At 42.5% G+C, this 16,055-nt stretch overlaps 1 protein-coding gene across 4 annotated transcripts in view; it reads right to left on the minus strand.

Annotated features, from left to right (window-relative positions):
* Positions 1–16,055, minus strand: part of ankrd13b (ankyrin repeat domain 13B) — a 45,674-nt gene that overhangs the window by 19,678 nt on the left and 9,941 nt on the right. For all 4 annotated transcript variants that reach the window (XM_035153506.2, XM_035153505.2, XM_035153504.2 and 1 more), the window contains 3 exons: positions 4,149–4,284; positions 1,825–1,949; positions 255–300 (listed from right to left, as the gene is read on the minus strand). In XM_035153506.2, the coding sequence (XP_035009397.1) occupies positions 255–300; positions 1,825–1,949; positions 4,149–4,284 (307 nt within the window). The remainder of the gene's footprint in view (positions 1–254; positions 301–1,824; positions 1,950–4,148; positions 4,285–16,055) is intronic.

A 16,055-nucleotide genomic window follows, 5' to 3' on the forward strand; every position in this document is an offset into this window, starting at 1 on the left:
TTATCCTGATCTCACTATACCACATGTAAGAATAAAATCCTTTCTACAAGCTGTGCAATTTATCAGTGTAGAGACTCATAATGAAAACTCATAAACTTGTGGTTTTGAATAAAATGCTGTTTACATTCTACTGGGCAGAAAGTGAGTGAGCATCTGTGTCAGGTACAACAGGAAGAAACTGGCCTCTTTAGCTCCAGAGGGAGACTGGTCATCACTGGACTGTTTTACTCACTGAACAGAGACTATGGACTCACCCCAGCTGGTAAACTCCCATTTCATCTCCACATAGAAGTCCTGGGCCTGGATGGAGAGCAGAGGAAGCGAAATGACAAAGGAGAAGTCAACGGGCAGAGAGATAGAGAGAGAGAGAGTTGGTGAATAGGAGAGTGATGAATTCAAAGTTAGATAGAGAAAGGAAATGGGTAAAAAAAGAGTGAGAGTAAAGAGAAACGGTGAAAACTGCAGTGATGCTGCTTCATTGTCTGTGCCAAATGGGACTGGCACAGAGAAGTGTGTGTTTGTGTGTGTGTATTAATAATAGAACTGAACGATGAAGCAATGGAGAAGAGAGTGATGTGGGTGTGAGCAGCAGATCAGGAGCATTGTGATGTGCCTGGTGGATGTTTGCAAGGGTTGTTGTCGTTGTGTCTGCCGTGTGAGTATACTAGAAGCTGTAATATATAAGTAGGTAAATTGATGGTTGCAGTAAATAAAGTTCACACAGGCATTTTGGGCAGCTTATAGGGAGGGCACCTGCGCCCCTTACAAGACGCAGGCTTGTCTGAATTTGGGGCTGCAGCTTTCCGAGGAAGCGGTCTACCCAGCCCACGAAAACCGTTTTCTTTGTGGGCTGAGTAGAACACGAAGGCCAAACTGAAATGGGATGGTCTGGTCTATAGAGGATTTCCGTGCTCATCCCACCCTTATTGCTGTTGCCTAGCAACAGAACTGAAATTGGACACAATGAGTAAGTTATAATGCCCCTTGTTTTTTTTCCACACGTGGACCGTTAGCTGTTCAGTTGAGTTTAATCGTGATACTTGGACGTCTCGCCACTTGCCGGCACCATTACCTCTTTGAAAAACAGTTCATCACTGCAGCTAACCTATAGCTAATGGGGAAATCAGTGGTGATTACGTGAGTCTGCAGGGTATTGTCAGGGTACACAAGTGTTGAGAGTAGTACTGGTAGCAGAGATTGTATGTATGTGAATTTATTAGATGCAGTAGATACAGGCAGCCTGCAGTGTGCAGCCACGTTGTGTTGATGTCCGTGTACATCTGTATTTCTAGGAACGGAGTAAAAAAATGATTAGGAACTTCTATGCACACCTGTGTGTGTGTGTGTGTGTGTGTGTGTGTGTGCGTGTGTGCGTGCATGCGTGCGTGCGTGCGTGCGTGCGTGCAATCTGCTGCACCTCCACACATTCATTTCAGGATTATCACCAATTTCCGTTCTGTCCAGTCTAGAGATTGTCCAGCACTGCTATTGTAGCTTAAAGGATGACACTTCATCCCACTTTAGTGGATAGTGATGAGTCAGATTACCCACAGGAAGAATTTTGCAACACTGAGACATAACTTTTGAGTGTAAAAAAAGTAAGTACAGTTCGACAAAGATGTAAATATTCAAAAGATTAATCTACATTTCAAATGAACGCTTTTCACAAATTAGCATTTTCATGTTTAGGATTTGTTTAACATATGTAATCTGTGTCCATCCATGCATGCGTGTGTGTGTGTGTGTGTGTGTGTGTGTGTGTGTGTGTGTGTGTGTGTGTGTGTGGTCATTTGTGCTTCAGAGTGTTGTGATGTGAAATCCCACTTGGCGCAGTCGCTCCAGCAGGACGGGGATGCCCGCCAGCCTCTTGGCAGTCCTCTGGTAGTCACGGTAACGAAGCACGAGACGCACCAACTCCGGATCTCTGGTGCTCACCGCCTCCTGAAGAACTGAAAGAGAGTAGAACAGAGCCAATCACTCAGGGCCTCATCTAAAATTTATGCACTAGAGAAATTTAAGGGGGCAGAGAGAATTGAAGAGAGGCTGAAGTAGGCCAAAAGAAAAGCTGCTCTACCAATTACTGCAGCGTGCCCATCATTCATCAGACCGCCACTTTGCTGCTAATCTTACAGGCTGTTCTACTCTTGGGCAATTATAGAACAATGTTCTTTCTTTTTCTTTATTAGGAAACAAGTGAATAGGAGTTAACACACACGCATACGCTTACAGCTGAAACCACCTACACATAGCAATATTCTGATGATGTTAAAAAAATGTTTTAACTCGCGCATTGCCCCTTGTAAACGTGTCTGTTTGGATTGAACTTGTCCTGTTTAAATGCTCCGGAGCTACTTTGATATTATTCCTGGACGTTGCTGCTGCCCCCAGTGACTGCTACAGAGCACTGGGCGGCTGTTTATTCACATTCAAAATATTTTAAAGTATCACTTCAAATCACACCAAATTCGACACTCCACCTCCTTTGGCCCTTAACAACACACCTGCCAAGTGTGAAGCAGATAAGATGAACGGTTTGCCATACGTTTGTGGAAATAGTGGGTAGGTGTAATCAAATAATCTATTACCATTCAAATAAAAAAAATCCTTATTTGCCAAGTTACATGATTAAATAGAGAGTGAAAACAAACCTATATAGATGAAGGTGGGATATTGGACTCTTGTACCAACCAATATAATTTCAAGGGTAAAAACTGAATTGATTTCATGCTCAGAGTCTCATTGCCAGACCCAACTCCACACTACATTGCACAGCGCCAGCACAGAAGAGATATCTGGCAGAAGCCATTTTTTAAAAACCAATCGGAATCACTTGGGGGCCAACACCATCAGTGCCAAAAGCAAAATACAGCCAGTGTGAAACCTTACAGTTGACTATTTTGCAAATCCAATGCATAACATATCAAACATCATATATTTTTATAGTCCTTTTATTGTGACCGAGAGGGCAGTACCAAAACGACAGCATGTCAGGTAATTTGTGATCAGGGTTTCCACTGGGTTACTGCAAATGACAGGCCATGTTTGGCATATTTAACTGTCCTTCCAATGGGTTTGTTCTTTTAGATATTTTCACTGTCCAACAAATGTGATGATTGTTGCTCATCGCCCTACCATACAACACGGTCGGTAGCAAGCATTAAATCAGTGATTTTGCCCCCCCCCCCCCATGTCCTAAACTGCTGCTTAGTTGGTTTATAGGGAGGGGACGGCTCTGGTCTGGGATTACCTACCTGCCATTTACTTTTGAAACAGGCTGTTCAATTTTAAATATGGAGAACCTACATAATGTAAAAGAAAGGTAAATATTGATCATGTCCAGCAATAACAAAAGGAACGATCATCTTTTATGACCCTCACCCTTTGCCTCAACCTCCAACTCCCCTGCCACATGTCCACATGTCTGGACTCCTGCATCTCTCTGTCAACACACTCACTCAACCGGATTGGAGTAAATCCAAAAGGTTTTCTTCTCTATCAGGACCTGGTACTCTGAGATTACTTTCTGTATTGATTCACAGGAGTTCTTACATTAAACCCTTTAAACCTACTCCTGTCACTGCTCCTCTGTCACCTTTCCTGTCACTATCTCAAATCCTAACAAATCAAGACTTTCTTTATATAAAAACACTATAAGAAAGACAAACTTCTGGGCCAGACTGTGGGAGATCTATTTGGTGTTTCTGTCGGGAGGATGGCACACATTTGAGATCACTTTTATCTGTGTAAAAGTGTTTTATCCTCCAAATGAGGTCAAAGATTATGTGGTCATAATTTCAACCATTATCATTAATCTCCACTGGTCTCATCATTTACTCTAATTATACTGCAGTTTCATAATTACTTTATTACAAATATTACAACAATATTATTGAATAAAATGCAACATGAAGCTCCTCTTTTGTGAAACACACACAAGCCAATGTATCCTGAGCATACACAACTACTTGCCTATCCCTTATTATTACCTTCACCATTTCCTGATTTACTTTATGGTGACTCGGTTTTGGTCCCCATAAGGAAGACAAGTCCCCATAATGTGACTGTAAAAACGTGTTATAGGTCCAAAAACATGAGTAATACCTGGACACCACATGCACACATTTGCACTCACGTGCACACACACTCACCGGTCCATCCATTGCGGTTTTCTTTGCTGACGTCAGCTCCATTCTGCAGCAAGACCCTGGTGCATTCCAGCTGGCCCAGTGTGACAGCCAGGTGGAGAGGAGTCCGACCACGAGGGTCCAGAGACTCTAAATCAGGCTAGATGGAAGTGGAGGAAAAAGAGGGGAGGAAAGTTTGCAATCGGGAAGAGAATGAAGGAGGGGAATGAGCGGAGTGAAAGAAATGAGAGTGGGGGTTAATTGTGTATCATTTCTTTAGTCAGAGGGATAGGTAGAAAAAATAGGAAAATAGGTGTGATGATGACGACAGAATGACGGAACGAGAGATAGTGACAGGTGCTGACTGATCTGTCACCACTCCACCGTGGCTGGTTGCTGCACCCCACTTATTTTCTGGGCAGGGTAGAATGGGTGTAGCTTCGCACAGGCAGCATATATGTGCTCTCTTAACCAGGCCTCTGCACCCAGAGCTGTTTATGAAGCCTTATGTCTGCAGGGCTTAAAGACTAAGATGCACTTCAGTGAAGGTATAGGTAGAATGTAGGCAGGCAGTAAATACACTTTGAATCCTTATGACAAACGTGTTGCTGAACAAAAGCATAATTAATGCTTATATCTCCACTCTGCATTTAGAAGTATATCAACAAGACCTAACTTGTCAGCCATATTACATCAGTGTTAATCTTTCACATCAATCATACCATTGCTTTAATGCACTGAATTAAACAGAATTACAGCGGTCGGCTTTTAAAGCCCTCCAGACAGATGGTAGACAGCTACAGATAATTTTAGATGCTCAGAGTAGCAACTTATTGATGTAATTTCGTGCAGCACTGAAACAGACAAATGAAGAAAGGGTAAGCCGAGCCACATTTCGGAAAAGTTGTGTGTGCAAAATTTTGTTCCCTGCAATATGTTTGTCAAATCAAGAAACTGTTATTCATCTTTAAATAAACACTAATTTGCTTTCTTGAAGATTGTATGCTGAGAGCGTGTCTGTAGCGAGATCCTGTCGATAAACATGCTTGACCAAGTGAGTCCCTTTCATCCCACGTTTCAAATAACTAATGAACTTACCAGAAAAATGAGCATTTGGACAAACATCAGTGTGATAAGAACTGCCCAAAATGCCAGAAACCATCTTTGAGAAAAAAGTATTTAATGTATACCTTGTGCCACCCATTAACATGGGGGAGGCATGGTTTATGACCTATCCTGCAGCCAGCCAGACACATCTCTTCTATCTATGAGCTGATCTATTAGCTACTCGTAGCTTCTTATTAAGCAAACAGAGATTTAAGTGATTTCATCAATTTCTCTTGGAAAGTACTGGTCCATTGCAGGTCTGAACATGTGCAGAAAATCATTGTTTACATTCATCGGAGCGCACGTCCAGGCATACTGGAAAAAGTCACTTGTTATTGTTACTGTCAGCCACCTGCTCTGCTGCATACAGACACAGTAATGTGTCGTAATCCATCAGCAAGACTCCTGCAATCCAACAAGTGTAACCGTGTCAAACAGCCACAAAGCCCACGTTATACTTACAATCTGTTTGTTTCAACACAAGCTGTGGTGCTGGTAATGAGACGCCATGTCTTTTCACAAATCATTTGATTAAATCAACTACAAGCTGTAGCCTACTGCTCTGCATGAAACCGCCCAGCCCTCTCTCCATCCATTCCTCAGGCTGTTATGCACTGCTTTTTAGTTGCCTCTCTACACCGAGCTCCTTGAAAATCAGCTACCTTTACTGATCTCAGATCTGTCATCCATTATCCAGGGTCGATCCATGGTCAGCTCTGTCAGTCTGTCACGGTCTTGAATTATAATAAAGGATTACTCTTGGAGATAAGTGGCATGACTTGCCACTTACTTGAATAAAGACCTTAAGGAAACTGTGGGAAAGTATCCCTACAGGTCAAGTAATTAGAGAACACTGACTGTTGGCCGTTTTTTTAGAATGTGTATATAACACCAGTATTAACATTATATCAGAAATACTGAACTGCTTAGTAAGTGAATACAGGGGAAAGGTCTGAGCATTTATTGATCCACATAAATCCTTAAATCAAAGCAGCAAAGAGACGGAGGAAAACTATTCACTTTTTAAGCAACTGTAAACAGGACAAACCAAAAAGTCTCACCTAAATAAGGCAGTCCTGAAAGTTCACTGTGCTCAGTGTATATGATCCTATAATATGAATAAGTGGCAGCTACTGTCCAACACTGTCATGCTCTGACATACTGAACACAGACAGAAAGACCCGGCAGATACATTATGATGGTGACCTCCTCCCTCTGTTTCCGCTGTGTGCAAATGAAATGAGGAAAACCACATGGGATACCATAAAAGCAAAAAGGAGCTTATGAATGCAAATAGAGACACAAAGATACACAAAATCCTCACATACACAAGAACACTCACATGCTCTTAACATGTTTGTACTGGATTGAGTCTAGTACAGCAAAACTCAATAATACGAACATGATACCATGGTTTCAGTGTGTTAATGGGTGTATTATCTCACTGACTCTTTGGTTAACAGCTCTCTGCTCTGCACATCGCTTTAAAAAGCGACCGTGAAAATGACAGAGTGGGAGACATTTGTAAGTAAACTGCCTGTCAGCCACAAGTAAGTCGTAAAGGTAGAGGTGCTGATGGAGAGGGAAGTGGGAAAGAGTGACAGATTGCAATTGTGGCTGTGGAAAATATGGGGAGGGGCGAGGAAATGAGATAGAAAGAGAGAGACGGGAGGAGATGGGAGCTGGAGGAGACAACAACATGCGAGGGAGCCTCAGGAGCCATGGAGGCTGGGGAATAGAGGGATGGAGCGTTATAGCAACGCAAGGGGAAGAAAGTGAGCAGTCAGCTTTATCTGTGTGTACTGCAGAGCGAATGAAGCCCAGCTGTAACATGCAAGTACACCGTCTCAGCGCGGTGTGTGCATATGTGTGCATGCACATGGACACGAAAGCCTGTTTTGGCAGCATACATGTGAACAACTGTAAAAGTCACAGGAAGAATCCTAAAAGTACAGAGTGAATATTTATAGTAAGCCTCCGTCAACATATCCACCACAGTTTGAAATGACAAGTTGGAACAAAACCCATTTCATATGTCGCAAGCACATGACAGGGAGAAAAAAAGAGAGCAACTGAAACTGGAACAAGCCGATTGTTAAAGGACGATGAGACCGAGGAACGGCAGAGAAAAAAGAGCTACTTGGCTCTCCTTTCATTTTCTGTCTTTTTTAAGGTACTTACACTGTCTCACAGCGTTTTTCATCCATCGCTCCCCCTTCAAGTGGCTGCGTGTAATGTTGTGATTATCAGTTAAAGCTTATTTTACAGCTCTGCGCTCAATTTCAATTATTCTGAACATATAGCTGAGGGTGAACAGTTGAAATACGGCATAAAAACAGAAGGGGAGCTGGGGAGGAGAGGATTGAAAGAGGGATGGTAATAAAGGCGAGGATATAAACAGACATACTGTATGTGGTGAGCAGACAGAAAGAGAGGGAAGGACGGAGGGAAAGTTACAGACCGACGGCCGTGGGGTTATTGGAGAAGGTGGGTTATAGAGACAGACAGTATGGGAAGAGTACAGAGGGTGCTGAGTGTACAATATATAACAAAGGATGACAGGGAGACAAGAGAACAATCAACTGGAGTGGAGCTTCGGTAGGTGCTTCCCCTTCTCCCCCAACTAATGTAGCTCCTGTGTTAAGCTGCTTCCAGATACACACGGAACTCCTTAAAGTTTCTGGAGGGGCTGTCAGTGAGAATACAAATGTCTGAGTCAGCTGCTCCAGACATTTTCAACAACTTTTCCTACTAGCCCCCTAGTAGAATGTCCGACTGGGCAAATGTGAGAATGCAGCAGAAAATGTGCAGAAAATTCACCGCAAGTGAGTGGGCGTGTTGATGACATTTCTAATATGCGACAGACGTACAACAGAAAAAAGAACATACGAAAACAATACTGTTGTGCTAGTTCATCTGCTAATGCTTCTGGACACATCTTCAGTGATGTTTCTAGAATCATCAGGTGTTTCTGGTCTTTCAACATCATTCTTCCTCTTCCAGGCAACCCAGCTGGGGCTAATCAGACCCCAGCTTGTAACTGTTCGATATTCATGCCTCATAAGTAGAAAAGTACTGAGGAACATGTGACTGAGCAGGGGAATACCGACGAAAACATAACTCACAGCCCAAGGTCACAGCCCAAGGCTGTGGGACAGGAGATATAGGCTCCACCCAGATTGTATGTGTATAAAAATCAGCGGACGATGTTGTCCGGGGCTGATTTCCTCATGATCCATCCTCGGGGTTGCTGAACAGAGGAACTGAGCCCAGAGACTCTGTAAGTATCATGATTTATAATAAAACATTTTTGTCTGATAACTACATTGTATGTGTGTGACTTCCCTCTAATCAAACGAACACGGCGGACTGGAGAATTGAGAACAGAATAAGGTGATCAACGTTGCTCCGCCAACATGACCAGGGGCCTCACTTATAAAACAGTGCGTGGGATTCATACTAAAAGTGTACATGCGCACAAAAGCCAAAAATGTCATACGCGGGGGAAAAAGTCTGATTTATAAAACCGTGCGCACGTACACCTGAACGCAATGTTCACTTCATAAATCACACTCCACCTGGAAACGTTCGTACCTGGAACTGCCTCATACTCCGCGCTCATCACGCCCACTTTCAACTATAAATGGTCAATGCAAAGCACCTCATGGATATTTAATTCTCCTGCTGACCAACGGGTTTCCACCGTGAATCACGGCATCAAGCGACGAGAAGAGGAAGCGAAAACTTTCTGACAACAACATCAAGGTGTGAGTTAGTGAGTTAGTGAGGTGGAGGTGAAGAGCGATTTCATGGGACAGCAGTCATGTCATTAATAAAGAGCATACACTGATACACTGCTGTTGCTGCTGTTAATACAGTGAGTGATAGTGAAGACGATAGAAAGAACAGAGCCTGAAATAAAATAAAATCGAATTCAAAGGTGGAGGCAAAGAAATAATCGCTTCACACTGAATGTGAGGGAACTTGTTGTACCGCCTGTTCGTATTTTAATCATCCAAAACTGCAGGATTATTACATTTAGAGACAGCTGTGATATATCTAAAGAATTTAAAGAAATTATATGTTTTATTGATTAAAACAGGCTTAACACAGAAAGATAAATATTATACAGTGTTATAACTACAAACACACCAGTCGGCTAATAAACCAGTGAGTACGTGTGTTTGTTCTGGGATGGTTTGGTTCCGTCGGTCGATCTGCACTGGAGTGATCTCCAGTGTTCTCTGCCTGATGGAACAGTCACGTTCACTGCAGCGACTTTACACACACTCGTACTTGAAGATACACACACATTGTTATTATGGAACAGCGAGCACAACTAAAGCTGATGGTTTTGATGTTAACGATGAAGTGGATCAATAATCTGCTTCAGTTCACCACCTCACGTCAGCATCGTCATTTTCCCGTCTCCAAAATGTTCGTACGCATGGGTCAGAGTTTGCGTGGAAGTGCGCACATTCTCCCGTCAAGTTTGTTTTTATAAATCCCAACGTTTGCATGAGAAGTGGCATTGAAGGAACCAGGAGAACCACCTAACCATCTGGGGCCTCATTTATAACAGTTGCGTACGCACAAGACGGGGCCTGAAACATGCGCACGCAACTGTTATAAATGAGGCCCCAGATGGTTAGCTGGTGACTTTATAGCCCATGATTCTCCTTTTTTGAGCTACAGCCATCTTGAGGTTTTGCAACTTCGGTGGTATTGTGGCGGTCTCTGCTTCTCCTCATTCCTTCAATGCCTATCGAACTGAAGGCTTTGGACATGGGTCTAGCAGCAAAACCCCTGCATCCCACCTCTACTGGGAGAAACGTTGCTCTCCATCTGGCTTTCTGACATCTGTTGACCCTCCCTCATACTTGGTGAGCTTCTTTTCAAAGGCCTCTTCCATATGGTCGCAAAGTACAGTCACCTCCTTCAGAACCACTTGTTTAGTGGACTCGTACACAAGGTTAATGTCTTGTCTTCAGTGGCCACTCAAGATCCACCAATAGCTGCCACTCTCTTGCAGAGGCCAGGATGCCTGCAGGTGGTCTTGCAGTGGGTCTTGGCTATTCCCCCACTCTGATAAAGACAATTGCTTGCTTGGTGGGGTGTGCATTTGATCAGCTGGGCTCCAGTGTCATGTTCGGAGAACAGTGGACATCCTGGTGACTCCACTTTGCCCCAAATGTGTAGGTTGGCTGGGCTGGAACATCATACTGGATGAAAAACTTGATCTTCAGCTTTCCACAGCTCTGCGAAAGACACCCTCCTCTTGATCACATTTTCCAATCTTGTCCATGTCCCTGATCGCTCCTCCACAACTGCTTTTCTCACCTCTTCCTGGACTAAACGACGCAGTTCGCTCCCTTTGGTGATGTCGCTGTGAGGATTTGAAATGGAACCCTGACCAGCCCTGCCTCTTGTCACCACCCCCCCACCAACCTGCTGTGATGTAGTTTGTCTAACCACCTCCGCTGCACACTTTCTCTCTGTCCTCACTTCCATCCCCGCTTTGGCCACCTTTGGCTCGCTGGAGTCTCTGTACTGCAAAACTACCCTGGCTAGTGTCCATAAAGTTCAATGCTGCTCAGGCTCTTTGGAAGTCCCAGTCATCATCTAAGATGGTGGCAGACTTTCCTCTCGATGATCAACATGCAGTGTTATTTATTACATCTGTTATCTTAGTCAATTCAAGTCAAGATAAATAAGTATGACTAATTCAAACCTGAAATGTTAATGAAGGCAATTCAACTTATTGGTGTTTACCAATAAGGGTTACTCCTATTTTGTGACCTTAAGTCAGAACCTTATAACTAAGAGCATCATTAATCTGCTTCTACACACATGTTCCTGGACCTTTTTAATGCCTTGCTCAAAGGTAAACGGATGTTTCAAAGGTTCCAGGCACTGCTATTGTGGACTGATATTTTGATACAGCAAATTCATCATTGCCAGTTCTCTGAATTGGTGACCAACACTGCGTCATTACACATGCCCTTTTTCAAATTGTTGAATCAACACAAGCCAGTACTGTGAGAAATTTGCTGTTGACACCTTCCAGCGTCCGTCTCAAACTGCAGCCTGAGTGATCTGCTGCTGTTCATTTGGTCCAATTTGCTTCAGATGTAGCTGGGACAGGAGGAGGTCTGAATATGACGACAGACGGCAGTCAGAGTTAACTGTTCACCAACAGACTTAAAATGTACACCCTGAGCTTGAGATGAAGTTCTAAAACAGTACAAACCTTACTGACGGGAAAGAGGAGGGGAGGTGTGAGCCAGCAGTGGTTCATCGAGAATTTCAACAGCAACACACACACACACACACACACACACACACACACACACACACACACACACACACACACACACACACACATAGTGTACTTAAGTACCACTTAAGTCTACTCAAAGCCAATGTCATCCACTGCTACACAGTGACCTGCAGACATGCTGACATACTTACTCATTCACATGTAAACAACATTCACTTGAAACACGCACACACACACACACACACACACACACACACACACACACACACACACACACACACACACACACACACACACACACAATCATACACACATTCCTGTACTTCTATCTTGGTGAGGACACTCATTGGCATAATGCACTAACCTTTAACCCTCAAAGGAGCCTTTAAAAAAGTGAGGACCAGCCAAAATATCCTCACTTTCCAAAAATACCCTCAGTCCATAAGGTCTATGCTCAAAATGGTCCTCACAAATATATAAGTACAAGTACAGAGACACACACACACAGGACATTCAAATTGGCCTTGTTTGACATGTGTGGTTTGGTAGTTCGAGCAGGGACATTATGTCATCCTTGTTGATCTCTTGACTCTCACTCTTCACTCAACAATGAAATCATAGAGGACGTACTGTGGCTACATGAAGTCTGTGGTGAAGAGTGTGTCATATGCTGGTCCATTGTACATGGTAAAGTAAACACTGGATTTAGTTTTTTTTATTGCTCAGAATACAATTTCACTAGGTCTATTGAATGAAAAGGAGAAAAAAATTCCATAACAGACATATGAGTGTGTTTCTAATTCACATGCACTTGTTCAGTTTAAATTGAGCTAAATGAAAACCGTCAAGCATATAATCAAATATTTGTATGTGTTGTGCTTCATTTCCAAAGGTAACATTTTTTTAATTTGTTTAAATTGCCTGTCCAAGAGATCAGATCATCTTAGGTAATGACTTTAATGACGGCTCTGTTCTATTCAGGGATCAAAGTGATACAATATGATTGTAACAGTGACCATTCATAACACCCTGCCGAATCAGCTGATTTTATAATTTGTACCTGTGCTTTTCCTTATTAAAGTATAAGACGTCTTCAGCAAAAACTGCACCTCTTAGGAAGATATCGGCGGACATTTAGGCTTTAAACACAGTGTAAATGACCTCGTTTCGAGTCGAATATGGATGTCGGGGCTTGTGGACACTTGGAAGACACCACACGAGCAGTATGGAGGCATGTTGTGTTTTATTATGTCTGAAGTCTTGGTCACCATTGACTTCAATTGTATTTGATTCTGCTCTAACAAAGTTTACTTCTGAGACTCAGGAAGTGTTTTGTGGACTCAAACACTTCACACACCCCTCCATCGGCATAGGGCTGGGGAGATAACGAGTGAATTTTCATTTTTCAGTGAACTGTCCCTTTAAGTCAGAGCCCTTTATCAGCTCATAGGGCTCTACATCTCTGAAAAGCCAGAGAAATATTGACTCTGCTCTTAGCTTTGTCTTTCTATGCATCGTTTAAGGAGGAAATTCTGGAACATCGCTTTCACCTTAATTCATACTGGATTCTGACATCTCGCCGTGTCAACATGTACACGCGTATTTATCCTTATGAAGGCCTGGCTGGAGCTACACAATTAAAGAGCAGAAAAGCACGGATCCCAACACAGTGGGAGTGTGACTTCATTTTCTGTTCAAGACAGTATATCAGTCCACTATATCTTCACATGGAAAATAATTGTTTGCTGCTTTATTCGTGTTTAAAGTCTAGATTACATTACCCTTAATGTTGGAGCTGTTCGGTGTGTAACTCAGGTTTTGTTAGCTGAAGGTAGGTTATAAAATAAATTGTTATTGTTAGATTGTTAAAATAATTTGGTAAATTTGCACATTAGGAAAGAAAACTGAAACCATTCTCATACTTAATATTAATCTACAGTTAGCTTAGCTGTGTCTCAATTCGGGGGTGCATCCTTCAGAGGCTTCATTCGAAGAACGATTGACTCATAAATGTGTCCTCCCACCCCGAGCAACGGAGGCTCCATCAGGTGGATCCTTCCCTGCCCAACATATCATATGATTCATTGCACTTTTGCGATGAACTGTATTTCAAAGAGGAAATGGCGGCAGCAAGCTAGGAGAAAGCGTCAGAAGAATCTATTATTAAATGTAAGTGCTAAACTGAACAGCTGACAGTACACATGTTTAAAAAAAACATGTGTTAAAAAAAAAGAAAGTACACATGTACTTTTTTAAAGAGTTTTTTATCTTCGAGGCAGCCTACACGTCTGATGAAGGATGCGACCCCTGAATTGAGACACAAAGACTAGAAACTGAGGAGCAGCTAGCCTGATTCTGTCTCAGATTTTTTTAAACGTCCACCAGCACTTTTAAGATCACCTACATGTTATATCTTGTTTGTTTAAACTACACTACAGCTTCCGATTTACTGTACATAAGAGTGATGGAGTATATCAGTGTTCATCAGCATCATGTCATACTGTTTCGTCATAAGAAGAAATTTCCTGTTATCATGGGAATATACAGTAGTTCTATATACATTGCATGTATAACAAGATGTAAGAATATCTCTTTTCATCTGTGGCAGCTCTGCATCTTGCTTACAATTGTAAATTAATGGAAGCTCAGTGGTCATGTTTTCCCTTTCCAGCCTCTGGTTATCTAATTTCCATCATTCTAGGCCTTCCATGTTAGTTTCTACAAAACTTCTTAAACACCTTAACCTCTGATCTCTATCCTTGCTCTATATTGCTTTTCTCCATCACCCTCACAAGTTATTTCTTTGTATTATTACCTTTTTAATTAATCTCTGTCTGTGTTACATAACTCCCCCCATTCTCAGTCTGACCTATATCTGTCTTATAGTGAAACTCTTTCTTCTGTCCCCTCACCTCCCTCAGATTCATTCGTTCCATCCCTTCTTGCACTCCCTCAAAAGTGAGCTCAGTGGAGGTTGCATTATTAATAGGCCTCTGCTCCTTCTGTCACCTCCCACTCTGTGTGTGCCAGGCCTGATGCAGCTTGGCAGGTACTTAGGCCGTTATCAATCTTTCATACAAACAGCACACTACATACGCACACACACACACACACACACACACGGAATTGCGCATATACACATACTGCATCTTTCCTAAAATGTTTGTGCATTGCAAGCACAGGAGCAGAGGGTGGCAATGGGAGGGAGGAGTATATAAAAATAACTTTTCCTCCCCCCGTCTCCCTTCTCCATCCACAGGAGACTTTGACAAACGCTCGGCTGCCATGTAGCCCTGATCCGTTTTCAATGTGACACCACTATGAAAATAAAAGGACAGAACAGAACCTGCATCACAGATGATAGAGTGAGCAGCGCAAATGGTGCCGATAGCCCTGCAGAAGAAAGACAAAACCTCTTGCAACTTCTCATGCTCATCTTAACACTGCAGCCAAGATTCATTTCCACTTGTGCAGGTGCATTAGAGGACCATACACTCGAGCAGTGGAAATAAGACCAAATGGACCAAATCAGCCAGTGAAACCCTGACCTACATTCCAGCATATTTAATGTTTCTCTGTTTCACTGCACGTTGTCTATTTACTACTAATCTCTGCAGATAGATACACAGACGTGAAGAGGCCGAGATGGAGAAAGCGGACAGGATGATGATGGACCTGTCAGAATCTGATGTTTATCTCAAGGTGCCGACACCTGTTTGTTGCAGTGAGCTGACAGACCTTACTGAAACACCAGGAAAGATGTGCATGCAGGCCAACAGAGAGACAGAGAGCGCACTCATTCTCACTCCTCACACTCAAAGAAGCAAGCACACACACAGACGAGAGAGTAAATCTTTTGTTTGAATGAAGCAGAAAAACAGCATAGTCACATGATGTAGCAGCTGTAGCCTATTGGAGTGAAACACGACAGCTGTCACTCTCTTTCTTTGGTCCGGTAAATGGTTGTGCTCAGACAGGACTGACAACGAAATCAAAGGGTCCTTTTCTCTGGTACTACAATAAGATTTGCGGGGCATATTAAATAGATATCCTGATTTTTTTTTTTATGTGTTTATTGACATTACTTCATGTATTTGCACTTGGCAAGTGGACAAATTTAAGTGCCTCAGTTATGCTGAGACACCTTGAAACCAAGGGGCAAAGCAGAAAGAAAAATCCATGAATTTAGAAATGTCAGCATATTGATTTCGGGTAATTTTCAACATCACATTTGAAAATATAAAGACTAGCTTAAGCATTAAACTCTGAACCCACTGTTGCTTTTGACTCCACCACCATTTTAAAATTATAAAACGGAGACCAAAAAAACTGCTCTTGCTATTCAAGTTTTTTATAACATTTTCAAATTAACACTCCTTTACAAGGCATATGGATAAGTGTGCCAGACGAGTTGGAAACATGGCAAGAGATCCCAAAGGGTCTCATGTATATACTCTCTGCACGAATTCATGGCCGCATCATTATTATTAAAGACTGACACACTGTGGTGGTTGCAAGAGGATTACTTTTTTCCGGCATTCAAT

The sequence above is a fragment of the Hippoglossus stenolepis genome, chromosome 4 (genome assembly GCF_022539355.2).
Source record: "Hippoglossus stenolepis isolate QCI-W04-F060 chromosome 4, HSTE1.2, whole genome shotgun sequence".
In the NCBI taxonomy this organism is placed as follows: domain Eukaryota; kingdom Metazoa; phylum Chordata; class Actinopteri; order Pleuronectiformes; family Pleuronectidae; genus Hippoglossus; species Hippoglossus stenolepis.